Source organism: Filicampus tigris, chromosome 15, assembly GCF_054856515.1.
Source record: "Filicampus tigris isolate MCC_2025a chromosome 15, RoL_Ftig_1.0, whole genome shotgun sequence".
NCBI lineage: Eukaryota > Metazoa > Chordata > Actinopteri > Syngnathiformes > Syngnathidae > Filicampus > Filicampus tigris.
In genome coordinates, this window is record NC_141231.1 from 16,173,319 (window position 1) to 16,200,641 (window position 27,323).

General features: G+C 41.5%; 1 protein-coding gene and 1 long non-coding RNA gene across 2 annotated transcripts; one reads left to right on the top strand and one right to left on the bottom strand.

Annotated features, from left to right (window-relative positions):
* Nucleotides 1-10,617: 10,617 nt before the first annotated feature.
* On the bottom strand, nucleotides 10,618-27,316 carry LOC147135753 (uncharacterized). The gene is made up of 11 exons (XM_086054335.1): nucleotides 26,864-27,316; nucleotides 25,657-25,734; nucleotides 25,377-25,461; nucleotides 24,722-24,757; nucleotides 23,899-24,038; nucleotides 23,409-23,532; nucleotides 23,185-23,329; nucleotides 22,065-22,175; nucleotides 18,643-18,770; nucleotides 13,237-13,324; nucleotides 10,618-11,375 (listed from the first exon to the last, which is right to left on the bottom strand). The coding sequence occupies exons 1-11, from the start codon at nucleotides 27,051-27,053 to the stop codon at nucleotides 11,214-11,216; spliced, it is 1,287 nt and encodes a 428-aa protein (XP_085910461.1). The 5' UTR covers nucleotides 27,054-27,316; the 3' UTR covers nucleotides 10,618-11,213.
* LOC147135754 (uncharacterized) lies at nucleotides 21,521-24,602 on the top strand. The gene is made up of 3 exons (XR_015089919.1): nucleotides 21,521-21,790; nucleotides 23,203-23,343; nucleotides 23,453-24,602. It is a non-coding gene; the product is annotated as an uncharacterized LOC147135754 (long non-coding RNA).
* Nucleotides 27,317-27,323: the final 7 nt, after the last annotated feature.

Below are 27,323 nucleotides of genomic sequence, written 5' to 3' on the forward strand. Positions count from 1 at the left end.
CCCTACTTGTAAACCCTAACCCTAGTTTTAAACCCTAGTTTGAAACCCTAACCCTAGTTTGAAACCCTAGTTTGAAACCCTAACCCTCGTTTAAAACCCTACTTGTAAACCCTAACCCTAGTTCAAAACCCTAGTTTGAAACCCTAACCCTAGTTCAAAACCCTAGTTTGAAACCCTAACCCTAGTTTGAAACCCTACTTGTAAACCCTAACCCTAATTTTAAACCCTAGTTTGAAACCCTAACCCTAGTTTGAAACCCTAGTTTGAAACCCTAACCCTCGTTTAAAACCCTACTTGTAAACCCTAACCCTAGTTTAAAACCCTAGTTCGAAACCCTAACCCTATTTCAAAACCCTAGTTTGAAACCCTAACCCTCGTTTAAAACCTTAGTTTGAAACCCTAACCCTACTTGTAAACCCTAACCCTAGTTTTAAACCCTAGTTTGAAACCCTAACCCTAGTTTGAATCCCTAGTTTGAAACCCTAACCCTCGTTTAAAACCCTACTTGTTAACCCTAACCCTAGTTCAAAACCCTAGTTTGAAACCCTAACCCTAGTTCAAAACTCTAGTTTGAAACCCTAACCCTAGTTCAAAACCCTAGTTTGAAACCCTAACCCTAGTTTGAAACCCTACTTGTAAACCCTAACCCTAATTTTAAACCCTAGTTTGAAACCCTAACCCTAGTTTGAAACCCTAGTTTGAAACCCTAACCCTCGTTTAAAACCCTACTTGTAAACCCTAACCCTAGTTCAAAACCCTAGTTTGAAACCCTAACCCTAGTTCAAAACCCTAGTTTGAAACCCTAACCCTAGTTCAAAACCCTAGTTTGAAACCCTAACCCTAGTTTGAAACCCTACTTGTAAACCCTAACCCTAATTTTAAACCCTAGTTTGAAACCCTAACCCTAGTTTGAAACCCTAGTTTGAAACCCTAACCCTCGTTTAAAACCCTACTTGTAAACCCTAACCCTAGTTTAAAACCCTAGTTTGAAACCCTAACCCTCGTTTAAAACCCTAGTTTGAAACCCTAACCCTAGTTCAAAACCCTAGTTTGAAACCCTAACCCTAGTTCAAAACCCTAGTTTGAAACCCTAACCCTAGTTCAAAACCCTAGTTTGAAACCCTAACCCTAGTTTGAAAACCCTACTTGTAAACCCTAACCCTAGTTTGAAACCCTAGTTTGAAACCCTAACCCTCGTTTAAAACCCTACTTGTAAACCCTAACCCTAGTCTAAAACCCTAGTTTGAAACCCTAACCCTAGTTCAAAACCCTAGTTTGAAACCCTAACCCTAGTTCAAAACCCTAGTTTGAAACCCTAACCCTAGTTTGAAACCCTACTTGTAAACCTTAACCCTAGTTTTAAACCCTAGTTTGAAACCCTAACCCTAGTTTGAAACCCTAGTTTGAAACCCTAACCCTCGTTTAAAACCCTACTTGTAAACCCTAACCCTAGTTCAAAACCCTAGTTTGAAACCCTAACCCTCGTTTAAAACCCTACTTGTAAACCCTAACCCTCATGTAAAACCCTAGTTTGAAACCCTAACCCTAGTTCAAAACCCTAGTTTGAAACCCTAACCCTAGTTCAAAACCCTAGTTTGAAACCCTAACCCTAGTTCAAAACCCTAGTTTGAAACCCTAACCCTAGTTCAAAACCCTAGTTTGAAACCCTAACCCTCGTTTAAAACCCTAGTTTGAAACCCTAACCCTAGTTTAAAACCCTACTTGTAAACCCTAACCCTAGTTCAAAACTCTAGTTTGAAACCCTAACCCTAGTTCAAAACCCTAGTGTGAAACCCTAACCCTAGTTTGAAACCCTACTTGTAAACCCTAACCCTAGTTCAAAACCCTAGTTTGAAACCCTAACCCTAGTTTGAAACCCTAGTTTGAAACCCTAACCCTAGTTTAAAACCCTACTTGTAAACCCTAACCCTCGTTTAAAACCCTAGTTTGAAACCCTAACCCTCGTTTAAAACCCTACTTGTAAACCCTAACCCTAGTTTTAAACCCTAGTTTGAAACCCTAACCCTAGTTTAAAACCCTACATGTAAACCCTAACCCTAGTTCAAAACCCTAGTTTGAAACCCTAACCCTAATTTTAAACCCTAGTTTGAAACCCTAACCCTAGTTTGAAACCCTAGTTTGAAACCCTAACCCTCGTTTAAAACCCTACTTGTAAACCCTAACCCTAGTTCAAAACCCTAGTTTGAAACCCTAACCCTAATTTGAAACCCTACTTGTAAACCCTAACCCTAATTTTAAACCCTAGTTTTAAACCCTAACCCTAGTTTGAAACCCTAGTTTGAAACCCTAACCCTCGTTTAAAACCCTACTTGTAAACCCTAACCCTAGTTCAAAACCCTAGTTTGAAACCCTAACCCTAGTTCGAAACCCTAACCCTAGTTCAAAACCCTAGTTTGAAACCCTAACCCTAGTTCAAAACCCTAGTTTGAAACCCTAACCCTAGTTCAAAACCCTAGTTTGAAACCCTAACCCTAGTTTAAAACCCTAGTTCGAAACCCTAACCCTATTTCAAAACCCTAGTTTGAAACCCTAACCCTCGTTTAAAACCCTAGTTTGAAACCCTGACCCTCGTTTAAAACCCTACTTGTAAACCCTAACCCTCATGTAAAACCCTAGTTTGAAACCCTAACCCTCGTTTAAAACCCTACTTGTAAACCCTAACCCTAGTTCAAAACCCTAGTTTGAAACCCTAACCCTAGTTTGAAACCCTACTTGTAAACCCTAACCCTAGTTCAGAACCCTAGTTTGAAACCCTAACCCTAGTTCAAAACCCTAGTTTGAAACCCTAACCCTAGTTTGAAACCCTACTTGTAAACCCTAACCCTAGTTTTAAACCCTAGTTTGAAACCCTGACCCTCGTTTAAAACCCTACTTGTAAACCCTAACCCTCATGTAAAACCCTAGTTTGAAACCCTAACCCTCGTTTAAAACCCTACTTGTAAACCCTAACCCTAGTTCAAAACCCTAGTTTGAAACCCTAACCCTAGTTCAAAACCCTAGTTTGAAACCCTAACCCTAGTTCAAAACCCTAGTTTGAAACCCTAACCCTAGTTCAAAACCCTAGTTTGAAACCCTAACCCTAGTTTGAAACCCTACTTGTAAACCCTAACCCTAATTTTAAACCCTAGTTTGAAACCCTAACCCTAGTTTGAAACCCTAGTTTGAAACCCTAACCCTCGTTTAAAACCCTACTTGTAAACCCTAACCCTAGTTCAAAACCCTAGTTTGAAACCCTAACCCTAGTTTGAAACCCTACTTGTAAACCCTAACCCTAATTTTAAACCCTAGTTTGAAACCCTAACCCTAGTTTGAAACCCTAGTTTGAAACCCTAACCCTCGTTTAAAACCCTACTTGTAAACCCTAACCCTAGTTCAAAACCCTAGTTTGAAACCCTAACCCTAGTTCAAAACCCTAGTTTGAAACCCTAACCCTAGTTTGAAACCCTACTTGTAAACCCTAACCCTAATTTTAAACCCTAGTTTGAAACCCTAACCCTAGTTTGAAACCCTAGTTTGAAACCCTAACCCTCGTTTAAAACCCTACTTGTAAACCCTAACCCTAGTTTAAAACCCTAGTTCGAAACCCTAACCCTATTTCAAAACCCTAGTTTGAAACCCTAACCCTCGTTTAAAACCCTAGTTTGAAACCCTAACCCTACTTGTAAACCCTAACCCTAGTTTTAAACCCTAGTTTGAAACCCAAACCCTAGTTTGAATCCCTAGTTTGAAACCCTAACCCTCGTTTAAAACCCTACTTGTTAACCCTAACCCTAGTTCAAAACCCTAGTTTGAAACCCTAACCCTAGTTCAAAACCCTAGTTTGAAACCCTAACCCTAGTTCAAAACCCTAGTTTGAAACCCTAACCCTAGTTTGAAACCCTACTTGTAAACCCTAACCCTAATTTTAAACCCTAGTTTGAAACCCTAACCCTAGTTTGAAACCCTAGTTTGAAACCCTAACCCTCGTTTAAAACCCTACTTGTAAACCCTAACCCTAGTTCAAAACCCTACTTGTAAACCCTAACCCTAATTCAAAACCCTAGTTTGAAACCCTAACCCTAGTTTGAAACCCTAGTTTGAAACCCTAACCCTCGTTTAAAACCCTACTTGTAAACCCTAACCCTAGTTTAAAACCCTAGTTCGAAACCCTAACCCTATTTCAAAACCCTAGTTTGAAACCCTAACCCTCGTTTAAAACCCTAGTTTGAAACCCTAACCCTACTTGTAAACCCTAACCCTAGTTTTAAACCCTAGTTTGAAACCCTAACCCTAGTTTGAAACCCTAGTTTGAAACCCTAACCCTCGTTTAAAACCCTACTTGTAAACCCTAACCCTAGTTTAAAACCCTAGTTTGAAACCCTAACCCTAGTTCAAAACCCTAGTTTGAAACCCTAACCCTAGTTCAAAACCCTAGTTTGAAACCCTAACCCTAGTTTGAAACCCTACTTGTAAACCCTAACCCTAATTTTAAACCCTAGTTTGAAACCCTAACCCTAGTTTGAAACCCTAGTTTGAAACCCTAACCCTCGTTTAAAACCCTACTTGTAAACCCTAACCCTAGTTCAAAACCCTAGTTTGAAACCCTAACCCTAGTTTGAAACCCTACTTGTAAACCCTAACCCTAATTTTAAACCCTAGTTTGAAACCCTAACCCTAGTTTGAAACCCTAGTTTGAAACCCTAACCCTCGTTTAAAACCCTACTTGTAAACCCTAACCCTAGTTCAAAACCCTAGTTTGAAACCCTAACCCTAGTTCAAAACCCTAGTTTGAAACCCTAACCCTAGTTTGAAACCCTACTTGTAAACCCTAACCCTAATTTTAAACCCTAGTTTGAAACCCTAACCCTAGTTTGAAACCCTAGTTTGAAACCCTAACCCTCGTTTAAAACCCTACTTGTAAACCCTAACCCTAGTTTAAAACCCTAGTTCGAAACCCTAACCCTATTTCAAAACCCTAGTTTGAAACCCTAACCCTCGTTTAAAACCCTAGTTTGAAACCCTAACCCTACTTGTAAACCCTAACCCTAGTTTTAAACCCTAGTTTGAAACCCAAACCCTAGTTTGAATCCCTAGTTTGAAACCCTAACCCTCGTTTAAAACCCTACTTGTTAACCCTAACCCTAGTTCAAAACCCTAGTTTGAAACCCTAACCCTAGTTCAAAACCCTAGTTTGAAACCCTAACCCTAGTTCAAAACCCTAGTTTGAAACCCTAACCCTAGTTTGAAACCCTACTTGTAAACCCTAACCCTAATTTTAAACCCTAGTTTGAAACCCTAACCCTAGTTTGAAACCCTAGTTTGAAACCCTAACCCTCGTTTAAAACCCTACTTGTAAACCCTAACCCTAGTTCAAAACCCTACTTGTAAACCCTAACCCTAATTCAAAACCCTAGTTTGAAACCCTAACCCTAGTTTGAAACCCTAGTTTGAAACCCTAACCCTCGTTTAAAACCCTACTTGTAAACCCTAACCCTAGTTTAAAACCCTAGTTCGAAACCCTAACCCTATTTCAAAACCCTAGTTTGAAACCCTAACCCTCGTTTAAAACCCTAGTTTGAAACCCTAACCCTACTTGTAAACCCTAACCCTAGTTTTAAACCCTAGTTTGAAACCCTAACCCTAGTTTGAAACCCTAGTTTGAAACCCTAACCCTCGTTTAAAACCCTACTTGTAAACCCTAACCCTAGTTTAAAACCCTAGTTTGAAACCCTAACCCTAGTTCAAAACCCTAGTTTGAAACCCTAACCCTCGTTTAAAACCCTACTTGTAAGCCCTAACCCTAGTTTGAAAACCCTAGTTTGAAACCCTAACCGTTTAGAGGCAGCCTTGGATTCCATCAGATTGCTATTGAATACGTCTCACACACTGCCAGTTTTCTTTTTTCCAGTATCTGGTTCCACATCCCGATGCATGAGTCATAGTTTAAATAAGGTCACTTGCCCATTACACTTTGTGAGCATGAAGAAAGCTGTCGAGACACAGCTCAGGACATTCGGAACACTTTTACAATCTAATGACATACACTCCAAAAGCTTTTTCGATTTTTTTGCTTTTCAGTTTGCGCTCAGTTTGAAATGACACTGTCAAACGTCCCATCTCTACGATGACGATCGTGTTTTCAAGACTGTAACGTTTTAAAACGCCAACGCCCACACCATGACTTTCTTTGAATAATACTTGCCCCCGCCATCTCCATCCGTCTTTCGCTGTTGACCTCTCCTCTCCTCACCATCACCGGAGACAGACGCATGAGCCGGCAGTGTGAAAGGTCAGAAATGTCTTCATGATGTCGCAATGGAGCACAGACTGCTCATGGAAAGGAGACCTTAAGAGTTGCTCAGAGTATGTAAAAGACAGAACGGGCATTATGAGTTAAGAGCATGTCGAATCTCATTGTACACTTATATTTAAAAACTTCTATTGTCGATTTGATTGTCCGGGTGTATAGTTGATCAATCGATCTACTTACAGTACGTTAATTACTGTGTGCTTTAATACTAAAGTTATCTTTTTTCAAAAAAATTAAAAACATAACATATTTTCTTGGTGTTTTATGTGGGGATTAATTGCATTTCTATTTATGCGAATGGGTAAAGATACTGTCAGCTTTCAGTGTTTTGAGACGTCGTCGTCTGGTAACGTACAAGCAACGCATGTACATGATCAAATGTATTTTTAGCCTGTGAATGAATGAAGGCGAGAAGCCAGTTTGACAGTCAAATGAATGTCGCCATCTAAGCGCAGTGGGTCTACTAGAGCAGTTGCAGGAGAGTTTGGTTTGTGCAGCAGAGGAAGATAAATGATACAATTAAACACAACTTGATGGCACCTCAATGACTAATGATGTTTCCTTCCTCCCTGTCTGAGGACACACAAACACACTTGCTAGTAAGTAAGCACTGAGGATTCTGTGTGTGCGTGTGTGTGTGTGTGTTTCCGGGGGGATTAGAGTCTGTTTCATGCTTTCCGTCCCTTTATAGACAAACGGTCAGAGGCATTAATACAACGAGACAGTGTGGAAGACAAATTTACTTTAAGATTTTGCACTTTCTCAATATGTATAGTATGATGCATAGTAGTTACACTTTCATGTAGGTACCTCAAATTATCGCTCGCAACAAAAGCAAAATAGGAAAGCAAAAAAAAAAAAAAAATCGATCAAGTGATGGCTCATTACTAAAAAAAACAAAAAACAATACAAAACTGTTTTTTTTTTTACGCTGGTACTGTATATATCAGATATAACCAAGCCCTGCCACGAAGAGCAAAAATCTGTAATTGATGCCCCTGTTAAAAGGTTTATTTCCCATAAATACCACAAGATTGCAGCAAAGCACTTTTTGGGGCCTAAATGAAACTCCTCAACTCAACGTCGACATAGTTTATTGACACCAAAATGTCACAAGATGGCGGCAAAACAATAGAAGCACATAAACTGCTACTATTTGAAATGTGAATATGTACCTGTGTTCTCTTGTTTAAAAATTTAAAAAGAAAAGCAAATACTTACCTCTTATGAGAACGCTTCAACGAATTTCCTGAAGAAAAACAGCCAGGGACATTTTGCATGGCCTTTTTTTTTTTGTCCGCTAGCTGCAACAAAATACGCTTGGAATTTTAACCTTTCTATTTTGAAGCCAGATTTCAAAAAAGTCAAAAGAAAGACAAAGAGAGCAAGTAAGACTAAGTTAGAGAATCGGTACACTGAAAAGTAACTTCACAAAGGTTAGCAAGGTAAGCTAGCACTAGCGTTAAACCCTAAGCTGTTTTTAAGATTGTGCTATATGCTAACCGTTGCAAATTCACTTTGGCTACAACACTACGCGTTCTGTAATCGAAGCGCTGACTGTACATAATTGTACACTTCGTACTCGCCGGTACTCACTGTTTTAGCTATACGCTAGCAAACTTCCTGTAGTGTTAAAGGTCGGACTGAGCAGAAGCTTTTAAGCTTGCGTGCGATAATTAGTTTCCCTCATTAAAATGGACGTCAAGCTTTGTTGTGCCATCTGGAGCCACTGCCCTGCCTCCTGTTGACTCGCCAATTTCAGCTCCTTGTTCCTGGACACCGCACGTTTCCATCAGCAAGTGTGCGTGTGCGTGTGCGTTGCCAGGTAATAGACGAACTGCACGTCAACCAAGCGCTCACCAAGCGGGAGTTTAAAATGAATCCCCGTAACTGTTAACGTCGCGACGATTCATGCTAGTAACTTTAATGTCGAACACAGTGTATTTCATTGAATGAATGAATGTGGGATCGAACGAGTGGCATAATTCGAGCAGCTGCCCCTCGCTTTTTCGCACGGTGTTGCTGTAATTTACGCAAGTGCAGGCTAAATATGAGTTAAACCGCCTCTGCTCGCCACATTCTTTGCAAAGTTACATTGGCTGTATTGTATGCTGGGCACAAGGAGGCTCGCACATAAATCATGCTGATGTCTGTGTCACATGCTTTTTGGGTCAAATATGCAGCCAAGACCTTTTGTACCTTTATGTATGAATTTATTTTGTTTTTATATTAGGATTCGTTTTTACAAAGTGTTTATGCAATATTAAATGCCCTATTCAAATTGATACTGGTATTTTTCAAGTACTAAAGTGATATCATTCCTGCAGGTGTTACAAGTTTGAAATCCCTGCAATTGTAATGTAATCGTATTTTAAAATGGAAACAAAAACAAAATAAGAAATCGTAAGTTGTCAAGTTTTTAAAATATGTTGCATCATCTTCCAGATGGGATAAATTGTACTTTTAGTGTAGCGTACTAATTATATGAGACTACTTGCCTCAAAGGTATTGTGCTATAAAAACAAACGTTTCATAAAAAAATACAAATTAGAAATTGCGAGTTGTGTCCACAGTCATGCACATCTATTTTATTTCTCCAGCTAATCAGCAAACGATTCACTCAGATGGCTTTTTATTGCGAAATAAGCATCCACCATTCACGCTTCGCCGTAAAATTCAAGCACTTTTCAAACGAACTGAACATTGTGTCTGCCCACGATTCACACAAGTCAAAACTTAACAGAAAACATCGCGGGGAGGGGGGGGGGGGGAAGCGGCGCGTTTTCACTTCCAACACCTATGAGGACGGCGCCGCGTATCGAATGCTTTGTCTGCCATTGCGCTCACCCTTTTTAAAATTTGATTCAGCGGGGTGGAAGAAAACATGAAGGAAAAAAAAAAAAAAAAGACATCATGAAAAGGAAGAGGCAAGAGGAAGAGTGGCTGCGGCCTGTTGTCGTCAATTGTTGTTGGGAGATGTGGCTGGTGGATGAAGGGCAGTGAGTCATCGTACTCTTAACAAGAGCCTCATTCTGTGCCAGATGCAGTGCGACGTACGTCCGCAAGCGCGCGTCTGTGTATGCCAAGTCTTCGTGTCTGCGGGAGTGTGATTCGGCGCGTGCACGTGTTCATGCAAAGGAGCGCGCTGGGTTTTGCTGAGGGGCAAAGCGCAAGGCAAAATCAAAATTTGGCGGGCCTATATCAAAGCTAACATTCACAAACTGACCTCATCTGGTACAAAAAGAGATTAGAAATATGTAATATTGCTGCTAAATTCTTTCTATTCAGTCATTGTTGTGATTTTTAAAAATCCTTATTGATTTAACGATCGCGCCGCTAACTTTATACATTGCACGACAGATTTTTTTTAAATTTCATTTATTTTATTGCCAGCCTATTTTACTATCCCAAATTAAAAAAAAGAAAAAGACCGCGACAAATTGAGTGATATCTAAATAAACAATGCATAAAAAGTTTCAACACAAAGTCATTTGATGGTGATAGACATGTAACATGAACGAGAAAATGACCTATGAACATTAACACTTGATTCTTAGTTCCGAAATAATTTTTTGCTATTCGCCCATGTGAGATATCAAATGAGAGCGGATCTCGCAAGTGTGATGATTCACGAGCTGCAAATAATCCGTTTCTGCAAATAACCACGTTGGGGTGTGTGCGCGCGTGTGCGTGAGGATACTAAAAGGAGGCAAGTCAGTGTCAGTATGACGAACTGTTGCTAAGCAGCGCTGGTTGCTAGGTGGTGCAGCGTGGCGAAAAGGGGGGGGGACGTTGGGGGACACACATTTGCAGTCACTGATGGAATCTGAGGGCTTACCTCGACGCGCGAGCATGTGGTGTGTGTTTGTGTTTTCAATGAACAAATACACGAGCGCAAAAGGATTCTGTATATCTAACCCTAGAAGACTAACGTCGGGTGATTTGCACCCACAATTTTTTTTTATTTTCTTTTATGTGATATTTTGTATTGGGAAATTAAAGAAGACCACTGCCAATTTGGCATACAGTGTTGTACTTTTACATTATTACTAATTTTAATGTTGGAGTTCTTTGGCTAACAAGGGATTCTAGTCCACAAAAGCTCAGGTGACAATCTCAAGATGGCCACTACAGTTTTTACTTTTGCAACCTTATTATTATTTATTATTAAAGTCAACCCAAACATTTTTTTCAAGAATATGTTCGATACAGGCCCACTATTTGAAAAATATCATGAATATGAAATATGAGTTAAGCAACAAAATCCACCCATCTCTGGGGGCGGCCATTTTGTCACTTTTGTCGACTGGAAATGACATCACAGATCGGGCTCGGATAACGACCACCTGTTTGCTCAAGCTGAGCTATGACCTGTCGTGTTCTGAGCCCTGAGGGTGTGTGATGTCATTTTCAGTCGACAGAAGTGACAAAATGGCCGCCCCCGGAGATGGGTGGATTTCGTTGCTTAACTCATATTCCATAAACGCAATATTAATCAGAATGCTGTGTTTCAACTAGTGGGTCTACATAGAACATATTCTTAAAAAATATATGTTTGGGTTGACTTCCGCTTTGTTTTGAGCCCTGAGGGTGTGTGATGTCATTTTCAGTCGACAGAAGTGACAAAATGGCCGCCCCCGGAGATGGGTGGATTTTGTTGCTTAACTCTTTAAAAAATATATGTTTGGGTTGACTTCCGCTTTTAATAGTGCTATGTACCAGTCAACAACGTGTTCATCTTGTTATTGCGCATCCTTCCAATGATCACAGAGAGAGAAACACCCTTTCGCTTAGTGTGAAATGAGCAGCAGGGAAAAGCTCTTTGGGTTTGCTTTCGTTCCCTATTGTGCATTTTTGTTTTCACTCCTCACTTTTGTCCTTTTTTTTTTTTTTCCCCCCCTCTCTACGTGGTGCCGTTCCCATCAGTTCTGGCCGGCTCCACGCGAGTGAAGGAAACAGTTGGGGGGTTGGCGGGCCTTGACACGGGCAGCCATTTGTAGTCCAGGTTTTGCGCTGGCGGGTCCAGACGCCAGTCATAGTGCTTTAAGAGACGCACGCATGCTTCCTGCACCGAAACAAACCACAACAACAATGTTACATTTGCCCACGTATCTTTTTCTGCTTTTCCATCTGTAGAATAATATCCCGAACAGATCACATGACACTTAACGTTGACAGTGTTGCTCCGCGCTCCGCGTCACAGGAGCACCCCTTCACCCGGTTTTATTCTTTGCACAAAGTGCACGCTGAGTATCAAGGCCGCCGATATCAAAGGCACTCTTCCCTATTGGCTAACCTCTCGCCACACGCGACTGTTGGCCCACCGCCCTCTGATTTATGAATGAAGATTATCCCGATAGAGGGGGATGGGGCGGGACGAACACGCCGGGGGAAGACGAAGGGGGCGGAAGAAGCGATGGAATGGAGGATGGAAGACGAGGACGGGGGAAGGCGATGAGTCACATCCATGACCTAGATCCCCGCGGTCTACTTTTCACACTGGTCACGCCCTTCTCGTGTGTGTGTGCGTGCGTGTGCACGGAGGGATTCTGTCTGTTCCGTTGCCATCACCAAACAGCGACACGGGACACGTGCTGCGGTCGTGGGGAATAAACGGGGTACACACGTCGCAACAATTAGGCCGAATTTGCCAATCCCCCGTTGCAATTAGAGTCAGCGATTGGACGGTTGGACAAGGAGAAGAGTTACCAAACAAATAAAATGGCGCGTACGTTTCAAAATATCAAACAAGATGTAAAAAAAAAAAAAAAACACATTTTTTTGATTGATATTTGTGTGCCCTAAATTCATCGCGATGTGCATTGTAGCATATTCACCGCATCATCAACGGTGCTATTCAAGGCCGAAGTTTCTTAGTTGAACATTGACCTAAAATATTTGAGTGTTTTTCTCCGCCACTGGCGCGGGGTTATCATTTCTCATGAAAGGCAATGATTCTTTTGCAAGTTCATTCTTTGGGGCTTGCCTGCTCCACTTTTTAGCCATGCTGCCGCATCCCAATGGCGTCGTTGCAACCAATAAAAGCAATACTAAAAGGCAATAAAAAAGGAGTTGAGTCCCTGAACCTTTCTATTTAAAGTGGAAGTCAACCCAAACATGATTTTTTTTCAACAATATTTTCTATGCAGACTCACAAGTTGAAACAAGGCAATATGATTAATATGAGCAGTTAAGCAGCAAAATCCACCCGTTTTTAGCCATATCTGGGGGCGGCCATTTTGTCACTTTTGTCGACTGAAAATGACATCACAGATAGGGCTCGGATAACGACCACCTGTTTTCTGAAGCTGAGCTATGATTGGTCGTTATCTGAGCCCTGAGGGTGTGTGATGTCATTTTCAGTCGACAGAAGTGACAAAATGGCCGCCCCCGGGGATGGGTGGATTTTGTTGCTTAACTCATATTCCGTAAACACAACATTAATCAGAATGTCGATTTGACTTCCGCTTTAACAATATTTACAAATGCTTTTGTTCGAACGTGAGAGTGGCAATTGCATTGCCAAGAGTTTGGGGTACATATAAATGGTTTCGGGTAATTGAGCACAACAGTTGGCTCGGCAAGTTGTGCAAATGAAGTGTAAGCGCAAGCACTGAAGTGTAATTGCTGTATCTCCCGAGTACGGTCCTGGTGGCTATGGTGAATGCCGCCCTTGGGAGCGGTTGGGGATTTCAACAGTTCTAAATTCCACACCTGGGAATTCAGACTTGTGGTCTGATATTGACGCAACACTTCATTTCATCATTCGCATGAACTGAGCCGACCATAGGTCACAGACGGCTTCGCACAAAAGCGCACAATTCAACATCAATTTGGTTTTCCGCCCCTTGTCGGTGTCCTTAAAAACCCCGCTCACACATTCAGAATTCAGAATTCACGTGGTGTCATTTTTGTTTATCGCTCACCTTAAGGAAGAAGTCCGTAAGTTTCGTACCGATGCAGTTTCGAGATCCGCTGCCGAAGGAACAAAGGAAGTGCTTGTGCTCTGCATTCCTACGCAATAAAACATCGTTAAGTGATTGCACAAAAAAATGTCAAATATGTGCGGGGAAGGTTAAAGGACAAAGAATTCAGTGGTTTTCAAGACACGAGTGCGCACGTCAGAATCGAACAAGGATCACTTCATGCTGTGAGATTGTCAGCGACAAAATGATATCACATACGACGATTCGAATATGACATCTATGTCACCGCTTTAAAATCGAAAAAGGCGAAAATTGCAATTTTTTCTGTTCTTTTTAAAGTCATGCTTTGCAGTGTATTTCCACTCCACTAACGTCAGCCATCTTGGCTTTGATATGATCCTAAATGCAATATCCTGATACTGAGCTCTAATAAAGTTCCACTCGACAGTGAGCCTAGCCGAGTCCCACGTCTATTCTGCCACTTTTGCCGAGATCCGTTTGAAATAAAACTGCAGGTTTGCCAACGACGTGCTGATACCGGACCGCGTCCCCCACCCCGATCACGACTAATGCATCCTGAAACCTGAGCTCTGATTAAAGCAAAACAGGAAGCATTAGTGGGCCCTGTGTCTGTGTGTCTGTGTGTGTGTGTGTGTGTGTGTGTGTGTGTGTGTGTGTGTGTGTGCGTGTGAGACAGTCTAAAGTGTTCATTGCGCCAACCCTCAATAATAGTTTAATGCACCAGAAGGCTGATCATGAAGAAGCAGGATGCGTCGCAGGCAATTCTGAGAGACGAGAGGAAGTCTTTTCAAGAAATCCAACGTAAACGATCAAACGTGATGAAAATGGAGGAAGTGAGTGAGAGACGTCGATTCTAATCTAATCCTTGATTCATCTATAAAGGCATTTGGATACATTTGGTGGAACTTGCCCGCCATCAAAAATCTTTGGGATGAACCAGGACAAAGCTTGTGGGCCAGGAACACGAATTAACAGGGCATCCATCTCCTTGTTTTGTGAGAGAAATATCATCTCCAAAAACGTTAGGATGACCAGTTGCTTATTGTGAGGAGAGTGCTGAAAAAGAACACGCCTTTGTCCAATCTTGTATTTTTACGGCCTAGAAAATGAGACCAATCTAACCGTTGAAGTGACCTAATACCTGCACAACTCATTGGATTTTTGAAAATCAAACTACCCATCAATCCGTCCATTCCGTGTACCAGTCAGATTTAAACTCATGTTAAATCGGGAGTCGGCGCACACCTACGACACAGACCCAAAAGTATGACGGTGACGCCGCAATGCTTCATTGTCATTACGCTGATCTTGTGGCGACCATTGCTGTGTTTTTCCCGAAAACTGCATTTCATAGGCCATAACAAAATCTGCCAAAATGACTTATGGGTTGATTCAATCAAAGTTGAACTTTTTGATCATAACTCCGAAAGGTATATTTTAAGCCCCGATTCGATTTAATATTCGATTTCCAGTTCCCGATATTCGATTCTATTCGATTTTTAAAAAATTGCTACCATGCTTGTCTATGTGCAATTGTGTGGTTCTGCAGCCATCCACAAACACGCAAAAGCATCATTTGATCTACACTTTCAAAATGTGCTATGCATCTGGAATGAAAAAAACGTTTCAAGACGGATAATTTTCTAGATGAATTTAATCAACTCGATTTTCGATCAATCGTTACATCCCTAATTGTGTTGTACAAGTTAGGTCACGTTAATGCTGGAAAAAGTCTTCAAAAGATTTATCTCGGTCAAATTTTTTTTTTTTTTTACGTCACAAAAACCTGGCATTTGATCAGGGGTGTGTAGACTTTTCATAACCACTGCATATGAGCTGCTCATTGTAATATCCTCTAAATTACACGGAGGCATGTCACGACTTGCGCAGCACAAACTTCCTGTTCTAAGATCTAAAGGAGATTACAAGCTGCAGTAGCTTGATTTCTTATCGGCGTGCGGCAGCATTTCCGACCGACGTATCTTCGACCGCAGCCTGCGTGGGCGTCCGCCTGATAGGAACGATCATACACCGACTCGACTATTTGCTTCCGACTGGAAAAGCACACGTCCGCGAGCTGATGATGCGTACACGGACACACCATACGCGCATCCATCTTACTAAAACACACACAAATGCTGATTGGCTTATACTCTGGTTATAGTAGGTGGGCTTGTTACGCAAGAGGACTGCAGTCGTTCAAGCAAACAGGCAGGTGGCAAGAAAAGGAGCCTGGCAACTATCGGGGCAGACAGGCAAACACCGTCCCCCAGGACGACTGACAGATGGACAAGCAGAGACGGAGCACTGTGGGAGGAGGAGAGCCAACGAGACCGGAAGAACAATGGAGGGATAAATACATCCGTCATGTTGTTTGGAGTGAATTCATATGAAGATCTCCGATGGCGTCAATCAAAACGAAGCACGATTTATTCTCGCAATGGATAAATTGGTTCCCCGCAGGCGCAGGTGTAGGGATGTTGCAATACAATAATTATCAGGATATTGTGGAGAGGTTGGCGAAGTATAAAAAGCTCACGATATTGTAAAAAAAAAAAGAAAAAAGAAAAAGCTCATATTAAAACAAACAAAAAAAAACATCACGAGATTTAGTTTTTGTACATAACAGCATTCACAAAGAAAGAGGCTTGGCCAGTCATGCATCAAATTAAAACACACTAATAAACTAACCACCAGAGGGTGCTGGAACTGCACAAATGGAAAACTTGGGCTTTTGAAGCGGGAAGTCAACCCTAACATATTTTTTTCAAGAATCTGTTGTATGTTGTTCCACTAGTTAAAACAAGGCATTCTGATAAATATTATATTTGTGGAATAAGAGTTAATCGTCCGGTTTTTAGCCATCTCCGGGGGCGGCCATTTTGTCACTTCTGTCGACATCGCAGTTGCTCAGGGCTCAGGTAACGACCAATCACAGCTCATCTGTTTTCTGAAGCTGAGCCATGATTGGTCGTTATCTGAGCCCCGAGCAGTTGTGATGTCATTTTCAGTCGACAGAAATGACAAAATGGCCGCCCCCTAAGATGGTTCAAAACGGGTGGATTTTGCTGCTTAACTCATATTCAACAACGCAATATTAATCAGAGTGCCGTGTTTCAACTAGTGGGCCTACATAGAAGATATTCTTGAAAAAAAAAATGTTTGGGTTGACTTGCTGCTATTAATATCGTTACATGACGACGACAATATATTGTGGCAACTTTAATATCACAGCTGACATCCCTAGTCAGCTGACATTCATGTTTAAGCACTCACGACCAGCATCACCCACCTCAAACGTGTCTCAGACATGGTCAAAATGACGCAAAAAGGAAACATTTTCAAGCAGAACACACACGCACACACATGGGGAAATCCCCATTGGTAAAAGCCGGCACGAGGTAGCCAGAGTTACCACGGCAGCTGTCTTCAGTCTTTTGTTTACTTCCTGCGGAAGACGCCATTACTCGAAAATCCACACATTCTAGATATGACATTAACTTTCAGTTTGTGTTTGCAATAATAGCCCACAATTACAAATAGGTGAATAAGCCAAACGGTTTATATTCACATTGGGATGGGACTGTTCAATGGGGGGTTTATTAACCGATAAGGGGAATCCCACATTAATGGAGAACATTTTTCAGGAATTACCCTATTTCCACTCGGGAGTCGTGCTCACAAAAGGAAGAAAAATGAGATAGGATCTTGCTCTGACTCATTTTCTGTCTCCCATCCCATTCCACAAGGCATTATGGGAGAGAAATGAGAAAACGACTTCTCCCCCACCCTGTGAGCACACAGTCACACACGCGTGCGCGCACACGCTCACACACACACACACACACACTGGGGCACCCCCATTGGCAGAGACGGCATCATGTGACCCGGCTACCATGGCAGCAGGTTCCGGCATAGACACATTCATAGCTTTTTGCCCCTCTGCTGCGGCTGAATGAAGGAGCATGAATGAAAATAAACAGGTGAATGGTGGCAGCGAATGAATGGAAGCACTGCAGACGGAGCGAGTGAGGGGCAAAAGCAAGCAGATCAGGTTCAGATGGATGCCGCTGTCTCTTTGCGTTTCTTGGTTTGGTTCGCCAATCGAATTTGAAGTCTTTCAGTCCGCGCGGACGACGACTGGGTCATATTTGTGTGTTCAGCTGGGCTCTAGTTTCACCGGCTCCCATGAATACATGTTTGTCGACACGAGACACAAATCATACTTGAATGTATACATTTGCACCTTCTTTGATTTTTGAATAACTAATTTTATGAATTTTGTTTGGTCCAAGAGGAACTTACATAATTTGTGTTTCGAAGTAATGTTTTTTTGTCTTTATATATTTTTTACGTTTAAACTGGGGCGGTCAAAGTTAAAGCATTAACTATAAAGATTAATTAAAATATTAGAACGCACTAAAAAAAATTAACTGAGTTAACTCAGTTTTATTTACTCCCTGCAGCAGCTGACCTCTGCCCGCTGCGCAGCCAAACTTAGAGGACTGTTGCAAAGACGGACTTTTACGTACAGGTAGTTTTGCTTTAAAAATTTGCTTGGTGGCTCATTGGAGAAATCTAAAATAATTTGCACACTTCGCAAAGCCGAATTCAAATACAATAGTAGTTTTACGACTTTGGTGTATCGTTCAACTGTCGTATTTTACAGGAAAAGAATCGTATTCAAGGATAAAAGAAAGCTATTAGAACAGTTTTTGAATCATTAATTCCAAGATTTTTCTCCAGTAAGTATCCTTTCCAAGCTTTGTAAAAAAAATGTAGTTGAAAAATAAGATAAATCGCGATCAATTATGGAAAATTTTGCGATTAATTAGTAAAAATTGTAATCGCTTGACAGCACTAGTTTAAACTCATTCTTGTTTTGTACCAAAAAAATAATTGATTGAATAAATGATTGTTTAAATAATCATGATTTCAATTATTACCCCTCCCCCCAAAAATCACAATTAACCCTTGGCTTTCATGCATAGTGGTCACCACAGTGGACAGCTATTTAAAAGTTGCTATCGCCTGTATTAATTAATCAAAATTAAAAAATGTATTTTTAACCCTTTCATGCATGAATTATGATTTACTATTTAAAATATAAATATATTTTTTAGTTTGATTAATTAATTGCATGAAAGGGTTAATATTTCTTTCATAATCGAGCAGCCCTATCGGGCTGATGTTTTAGGTTCGCTTATCCGGCAATAAATCATTATGATCGGGCCCCACTTTCATTTGTCACTTTGAAAAAATACACGGATTTAACGATTCGGCCCTTGTTCACATGCGTTCGGTTCCCCGTCTTCAATGCTTGCGTGTGCTTTTTAATCAAATGCTTTTAATGTGGTCCGTTAGAGCGCAAACTGCGGTACTAACCTTCCGCTCCATCTCTCTGGCAGAAAGCTGTCAGGCTGCTCAAACACCTGCGGGTCCCTGTGGACGGCATGACTGATATAGATCGCACCGTATCCCTTTGGGACATGAAAACCAGCAAGGGTTGTGTCCTGCGCACACAAAGGCACAATCGCACAGTGTGGGTGTGTGACAATAAGACACGACACACGTGTCAAATTATATGACAGAAATGGGACACTTTTGAAGATTATTGAATTCACATTTTTCCAGTCAACTTCCCTGAGGCCTTTTTTTTTGTTGTTATTTTTCCCACTGGGCTCTAGTGAAAACAAGTCACCTTGGGGCAAAAAGTCCACTCACCCGGTCCGTTGCGTTCCAAATTCACCTTTTCACTGCATCCATTAGTCGCTTCGCTAATGGACTGCCACCCAACATAATCACTGTTCTTTTTTCTTATAGCCCCTTTCTCATTTCTAGCCCGGCCTCTCTCTGCTGGAGTGGAAAATCGGCAACAAATCTCTTTCTTTCTCCTTGTTCTCGCTGTGACATGACTGCCCTTGTGGAGTTCATTCACTTTCTCTCCACACACACACACACACACACACACACACACTTTCAAGTTTGCAAAAACTCGCATATTTTAGTTCCAGCTGACGGTGCTTCTACTTTTTCCACGTGACAGTGAATACTAATTGTCGTTTAGCCACCCGCGCCCACACATGACACGAGCTCATCATTTCACTCCTTCTGCGTTTCTACTTGTGAGTTGATGAGATATTTCTCTGGGGTACTGAGAGGTCTTGCTTGATGTTATAGTGATAAATCTATTTTTGATATCGCAAACTACAGTATGCAAAGGTGTGAAGAGCTTTGATTTTTTCTTAAAGCGGAAGTCAACCAAATGATGTTTTTGTAATATAAGATGATTGCCGTGGCCCGATGAAGGTCGGGAAAACGCTGTGCCATATAGAGCAAATCAACCTAAATATATTTTTTTCAATAATATGTTCCCAGCAGGCCCACTAGTTGAAACACGGCATTCGGATTAATTTTGTGTTTGTGGAATATAAATTAAGCAGCAAAATGCACTCGTTTTCAGCCATCCACGGGGGCGGCCATTTTGTTTTCTGTGGACTGAAAATGACATCACAACTGCTCGCAATGACCAATCGCGGCTGACCTATTTTCTGAATCTGAGCCGTGATTGGTCGTTGTGAGCAGCTGTGATGTCATTTTCAGTCCACAGAAGACAAAATGGCCGCCCCCGGAGATGGCTAAAAACGAGTGGATTAACACTTATTCCACAAACGCAATATTTATCAGAATGCCCTCTTTCAAATAGAGGGCTTGCATAGAACATATTCTTGAAAAAAAATGTTTGCGTTGACTTCCCTTTCAAGGATGTGGTTGCACTTTAAAAGAGAGGGATAAATTCCAAAATTCATCACCAATGATGCCTGTTTTATGCTCCAGCTTTACAACATGCAGTCTCTGCTGTACTTGTGCAAGCGTGTCTCCTTTTCCCCAGATGATCCCGAACCCTTTACGTCACGGGTTTGTGTTCCACGGAGGTCGCCAGCAATCAAAGTGTACTGAAGCCTTTCCCAGAAGTGACAAATGACTTTCCACTCGGCTTCACAGCATCACTCGCGCACATCGGCCCCACCGGCAAGCCCTCGGACTTCCATCCGGGGAAGCGTACCCGATCAATCACGCGGAAAGGATCAATGCCTCGGATTGGACTGTTGCGTAAACCCGCTTGATGAGGTTGCCAAAATCAAAATGTAGCCGGTGCATGTGCAAAAGCGGACGCTACGTGACTCTGGCTAAAAGGTAAATTGTCTTCAAAGACCGGATCATGCTGGCTGAGCGCTGATGTCACGCAGACGGCGATGTCATTTGTTTTATTGCATTTACATCTTCATAATAGCAGTAGTAGCTCATTTAGTTTTTAGCTCAGTTGTATGAGCATTAAAGTCGTGTGTAAGTACAAGACCCCCAACAATGACTTATTTCTATTTCCAATCAGGGGCGGAGCCAGAACGTGGCCAATGGGCGGGCCTGGAAAAAATCAGGGTGGGCCTGAATATTTCTCTCACTGAGCACAATCCTCCTGTCCTGAAACATCGTATATTCAAATAAAATGGCAAACTGAATAGGATGAAGTTCAGCTCTTCGTTAGACAATCACAATTATGCCATTCTTAATATTCAATCAACCAAAAAAACACAACGAAACACAAATTAAAAAAAAATAATAATTTATAAAAAATTTAAAAGTATATCAATTTTTCATGAATCTCACTGGGCGGGCAGCCTGTCAATCTGGGTGGGCACAGGCTCCGCCCCTGTTTCCATTACAAATGGTACCCAAATCTGAACATATCACTAATTGGCCCTTAGAGGAACCACTGCAATGTATTGTACACTGATTTACAATAAAAGTCAGAATAGTATAACACTTACAAAAACAATATCGTGTGAACAGAACAAACCTTCATAGTTTGTCAAAAAGTAGCCATGCAACATTCTTCTGTAGTTTGCCCAACACAGTAGCAGTATATCAAATCCCAAACCATGGATGTGGAAATGTTTAAAATGTACTGCAAATACGTTTAAATGTATAATTCCTGGCACTCTTCTTTTTTAATTTCTGAAACAGAAGCACTGTGAGTCTTCCTTCCTCCTTCCTTGCGCAGCTCTTTGAGAAGAGACCAGCTACTGCATTTACTGCAAAAGGTGGCCATCTACAGGAAAAGAGTGCAACATACAGAGGAGCACACAGCCTGTGTGCGGAGGACAAATAAGTCGAGGGGACATTTTCTGGCAAACTGGCTTTTTCATTTCTTTAACTCGTGACTGCCTTTCAACCACTCAAGTGCAGAATAACACATGTGAGTAAATGTTTTTGTGCGCTGCCTAGTTCGATAGCATGACATTCCAGTGTTCATTGTTGGCTTATCACATCAGGGGTGATTTGTTGGGCACTATTTTTTTTTTTTAACACCAGGAGCCCTTCCTTACGCAAGCCTTACATTTTTAATTTTTTTTTTTTTTAATTTGGACTTGGGACCTGATCGTGGCTGGGCAATGGGGCACTTGCGCGGACTCTGCATGGAAGGCAGCAGCATGTACCAGTATTGGAATGAAATGGTTTGACAATTTGAAAAGTAAGCACTCATGTTTTGCTAACACCATTGCGCGGTAAAATAACCAACACTAACTTTGACAGGTTTGCCAACAACCTGTTCAAACAGTGTCCATGCGTCCAACCTTGACGCGCAAATATTAGCGCTGTTCGACCTGGACGCACAGTTTGAATCCAATCCAACCGATTCCTCACTAGGTTTGCAAACAGGAGGCATTCGTATTTTCCCGACTTTATAAAAGTCCTAATGCCCTAACACCAAACACCACGAGAGTCAGTATGTGAGTGATTCGTACCGTTTCTGCTATCCTGCGTCCACCGATGAAAGGAGGCCAGAGTCTCTGAACTTCCAGCAGGACCCCTTGCAGATAATCAGCATCCATCAACGCTCGTCGACGAATTTCCTCCTGAAGAAGTGAAGGTTTTTGATTATATTTGGAAAGAGGATTTTTTTTTTTTTTTTTTTTTTTTTAAGTGTTCATGGATTAGTATTTTATAAAGAATATTTGGCTATGGTGTGTGTTGGGCACACAGATAAAATGGCAATACTTGCCTTAGCTTGATAGCATGACATCGTAGCGACATACATTAAACAACCAACAACAATGGCCGACCTCCAAAAGTACGTGTTTGTTTTTCTTGTGTGGCTGCTCATGTTTTTGTTTTCACATTCTGTGCTACATGCAAGAGAAAATTATCTGTTGACTTATCGACTCACTGTTGGGTGTCCAGCTCCACCCTGATACTGCGCTAGTAAGATGTCTGATACTCTTGACAAAATGAAACACAAACTTTTGAGTAATTTATCAAACTGTATTGCTTGGTGGAATCAAGATTTGTGATGGCATTTTTAATCAACTACTTAAAGTGGAGGTCAACCCAAACATATTTTTTTTCAAGAATATGTTCTATACAGGTCCACTTGTCTACACACGGCATTGTGTTTGTGGAATGAGAGTTTTTAGCCGTCTCATGGGGCGGCCATTTTGTCACTTCTTTTGACAGAAAATGACATCACATTTGGTAACGACCAATCCCGGCTGACCTGTTTTCTGAAGCCGAGCCGCGATTGGTCATCCCTTGAGTCCTGGGTAGTTGTGATGTCATTTTCAGTCGACAAAATTGACAAAATGAAAAAAAAAAAAAGTGACAAAATGGCCACCCCCTGAGATGGCTACTAACGGGTGGATTTTGCTTCTTAACTCATATTCCACAAACGCAATATTAATCAGAATGTTTCAACTAGTGGGCCTGCTGGGAACATATTCTTGAAAAAAAAAAAATGTTTGGGTTGATTTCCACTTTAAACTGTTAAAGAAAATCTACCAGTGCACAAACATATATTGTAAACACCTAGCAGAGATTATGTACACTACCTCCATCTTTCATCCCCATTTCATTCTTTTGTCGTTGTACCTTTTCATTCCCACTTAGAGCCACAACGAAGGAGGTGAGTAGTGATGCCAGAGCTTTGGGAATGAGGGCTGAGATGAACAGCAGGAGATGCCGGGAAGCACAGCCTGAGCCGGGCAACGGCGTAGACCTCAGGGAGCCGACAAAACTGGACAAGGAGCGGTGAGAGCAACTTTAACGGGCGTCGTTCAGGCAAAATTGTCTTGTTTTGGACGCATCCTACACACCCCTCTGCGTCATTCTCCAGCTTGTCTTTGATGATTTCCATCAGCTGGTCTCTGGCCTCCAAAGCCACGGAAAAACCAGACGACCACAAGGGGACCTTTACATTGACCGGAGCGGAGATGAGACCTGCAGCAGCAAACGTCTAGTCAGAGAGTAGAACGTTTTTTTTTTTTGGAATCGACTTGAAAGAAGACGTGGATTTAGCGACCTCTATGCAATCGGAAATAGAAAACAAATAACCATCTTATATCACCACAATGTCATCTGCCTGATGTGGTAGGGTGTTTTTCGTTTCTCCTTGTACACCACAACACAACTTCCAACAGACTTGAAATCTACTGCCTTGATTTAAATTTTATAAGGCTGACAAAGAATAAGGTTCAATTTGAATGTATGCCCAGCTTGATTAAAAAAAAAAAACATTATAGCTTGGAGCAAAAGAAGTCTTTTGCTGTAAAAAAAAAAAAAATGGCCTAGTAGTATTTCTCTTACCATGCCAGTGCTGAGTGCAGAGCTGTGTGATTTTCTGGAAAAGTTCCGGCTGCTTGTCCGCATGTACGTTAAGGAAAAGACCCAAAACCAACTCTGTCCCCAGCTGCTTAAATGTAGTGTAGACACAACGCGGCTCGCCACTGCACACAAGCACACAAATCATGCATTTTGTCAGTCATGAAATTGGGCGGCTTCGATTTTTTTCACAAGTGACGTAAAATTATAAAAACAAAACGTTTGTAGACACAGGAAGACTTTGACAATGGAGGAAGATCAAACACTGCAAGAGGCTTAGGCTGTGCACATCAGGGCAAGAAGATGGAAGGTGATGTGCTGTCAGGGGCGGAGCCACGGGGTGAGCCTACCCATGGCTCCGCCCCTGGGTGTGCCTGTCAGATTGACAGACTGTCCACCCAGTGAGATTCATGGAAAAAAAAATACTTTTAATAAATTATTATTACATTATTTTTGAATTTGTGTTTTTTTTTTATTTGATTGAATATTAAGAATGGCATAATTGTGGTTGTCTAAGGAAGATCTGAACTTCATATTATTCCGTTTGTAATTTTTTTTTAATATACGATGTGTCGGGACAGGAGGATTGTGCTCAGTGAGAGAAATATTCAGGCCCACCTTGATTTTTACAGGCCCACCCATTAGCCACATTCTGGCTCCACCCCTGTGAGCGGTGTGTGCTAATCAGGAGCTGCTCAGTTTTAGGTTCAGCAATATGATATGTGAGCCCCCTCAATAGTTTTTGTTCCCTGATTGGTTGTGCAGCATTTTCTATGTATTGAATAAATTACAAATAAAAAAGTATTACCTGTGGGCAAGATCCTTGAGACAGTGTTCACATACACTGGAAAAAAAAAAAGGGGGGGGGGGGGTACATGTCTCAGACATGATCAAATCACCTTTCCAATGTACGCTTGCACTCAAAACGTGTAAAATTTGTAAATTAAATTTATTAGCAAATTCTTCGATTGGAAGTGACTGATTGTAAAACTTGGTGTGTTGAACTGTTTGAATTGTTCTTTTGTTGGCTCATTGCAAACTACAGTATGTTTGTCTCCTTTGCAAATACAAGTTATAGACAAGGAGGAATGAATCATTTTGAGTGCAACTGTATTCTGTGGCGTTTTGCACATATTTACATATAAAGTTCCTGTTTTTGAAAGTCTACTTTTCAGCATAAATCGAAAAGGGGAAGTCGTATGTTGCAAATTTCACTATTTTTACTGAGTGACTTCATCATTTCACACTTCGTTATGACAGTTTGGCCTCATTTTTTCATGCCGGAGCAGTCAAAAAAAAAAATCTTTCACAATAACTTTTCTTTGAATTGAATGACAAATAAATCCAATCTGTTTCTCTTTGTCTTTTTTTTTTTTTTTTTTTTTAAATCAGTTGTTGGCCCACACTGTAAACGAAATCAGTCCAAAACTGCTGCTTGGGTTTAGTGCCAACACTTTACCTACCTGGTGATGTAACCACTTGACGATTCTAAACAACTTCCTGTGAACAAGCTGGTGAAAGACAGACGGAGAAGACAAGCCTCCTCACCTAAAAGATGCAATCATCGATGTATTAATTGACGATAAATCGTTGTTCGGAAACAGCCATAGAACGATGTCATAAAGTCATACATTGATTGAATGGTGACTCATCCACACTTACAAAGCACGGACGGGTAGGCATTTCGCGTGCATGTGCACGGTTAAGGTTTGGATTAGTGTGTGCGCGGGCAGATATTTTTACCGTTAGCCGTAACAATGGTGTCGCCGTACATATTGGTCATCACATCAGTTGGATCCTTCAGAAACACATTGGACTTCTCTGAAACAAACCACAAATAATTATCGCACACATGTAAATGTGACAAAGTCTGGTGACCTCTGACTTGAGACATCACGACCTTTCTACGGGCTGTTACAAACATAAACTCCAAGGACACTTCATAAAGTCTACCAATGAGATCTAATACAAGAGCTGCATCAAAATGTCTGCTCTTACAAAAATACGAGTGCTCACTTCGATTTGGCACCGTCAGAGAGCTAAATTTGAAATTTGAGATTATTGTCACCTGTTACCAAATTGAATTTGTTGTTATATTGTGTTAGTGCATAAAATGTGTTTACAATTAGTTGAGAGTCAATGCAAAATTAATCAATTCGATGTGTGAGATGAAACTTTTATGTATGTATATAGAGTTTCACAACTGGTGTCACAAAAGATACATTTCAAATTCAAAAAACTAACTATAAGTTTTACCTTCCAATGTGATTGTGGTGCCTTGAGCATCTGACAGTTCCTGGCCAAGAAGCAGATCACCTTGCTGGAGCAACTCCCCTACTCACCTGACATGTCCTGACATGGACTTTTTCCTCTTTCCCAAAAGGGGGTCTCATCAAGAAGACCCGTTTTGAAGACGTGGACGATATCAAAGCGGTTGTGTTTGCAAACTTGTAGTTTGCAGTTTGGCCTTGAAATATATCTTTTGTGACCCCACAGGCCTGAAACTTTCCTGGCACACCTTGTACATCAAATTGTATCAAACCTTTAGAATAGTGTTAATTTGTAGCACTTATTCCAGTCATCTTGACTCATGGGGTGTATTTCGGTTGGTACATGTTCAGAGAAATTTAGAGGTGATAGCTGCACAAAAGTCTAAATAACATCCCCCCCATCCAACTGCAGCACCATCACGAGTCTCTCTCGTGACGGATCACGCTAATCAATGTGTGTATTAGTACTTCCATTAAGATTATTAATACTCTTTTTAACCTGAGAACGTCAAGATAGGAGACACGGCGAGGAACGGACACAAGGTCACTAGTACCTTCAAGTGAATGTGACCCCAAAAGGAGAGCACGTGTAAGATTGTAATAAATCTTTAATACATTATTAAATGAACTCCACTATATTGTGGTCATTTGCATTCGAGTGGCACGCCAGGTACACATACCGCACAGCAGCTCCTTCATGCCCTGCGCCGAGCACACGAAGGTGGTGGGTCTGTTCAGCAAGCGACTTTGAAACACCCTGCTGCCGTGTTTCTCCATCTTCTCACGGCAGAAGAGCACCGGGTCCCGGTAGAAGTCCAGCGACTTGTCCCCGAGCAGCGATACACCTGCGTTGCCTGGTAGTTTTGACATAATGCAAGGAAGACCACAGGAGCCGTGAACGTTCCTGCCCAGGTAAGTGCTTCTTCGCCGCTCAGTCAGGATGTGGCAAGGTCTTCTCGTTCGAACTAGCGATTCTGAACTTTATCACACTCGGTTCAACGTCGCAGTTTTCACTGTTTTCAAGTCGTCATTTTTCCGAAGTGTCCTGCGGGACATATTGCCACCACTATTTTCTCGGATGGTGACAACCGTTGTACGCAAGACTGGTGCATTCAAGTGCCCTCGGTAAATTTGCCGAAC

Coding starts and splice junctions, on each gene's coding strand:
- LOC147135753 (XM_086054335.1), bottom strand. CDS start 27,053: ATGTCAAAACTACCAGGCAACGCAGGTGTATCGCTGCTCGGGGACAAG. Junction 25,462..25,656: donor CACCATTGTTACGGCTAACG/GTAAAAATATCT, acceptor TGCATCTTTTAG/GTGAGGAGGCTTGTCTTCTC. Junction 23,330..23,408: donor CTGGAGAATGACGCAGAGGG/GTGTGTAGGATG, acceptor CTCCTTGTCCAG/TTTTGTCGGCTCCCTGAGGT.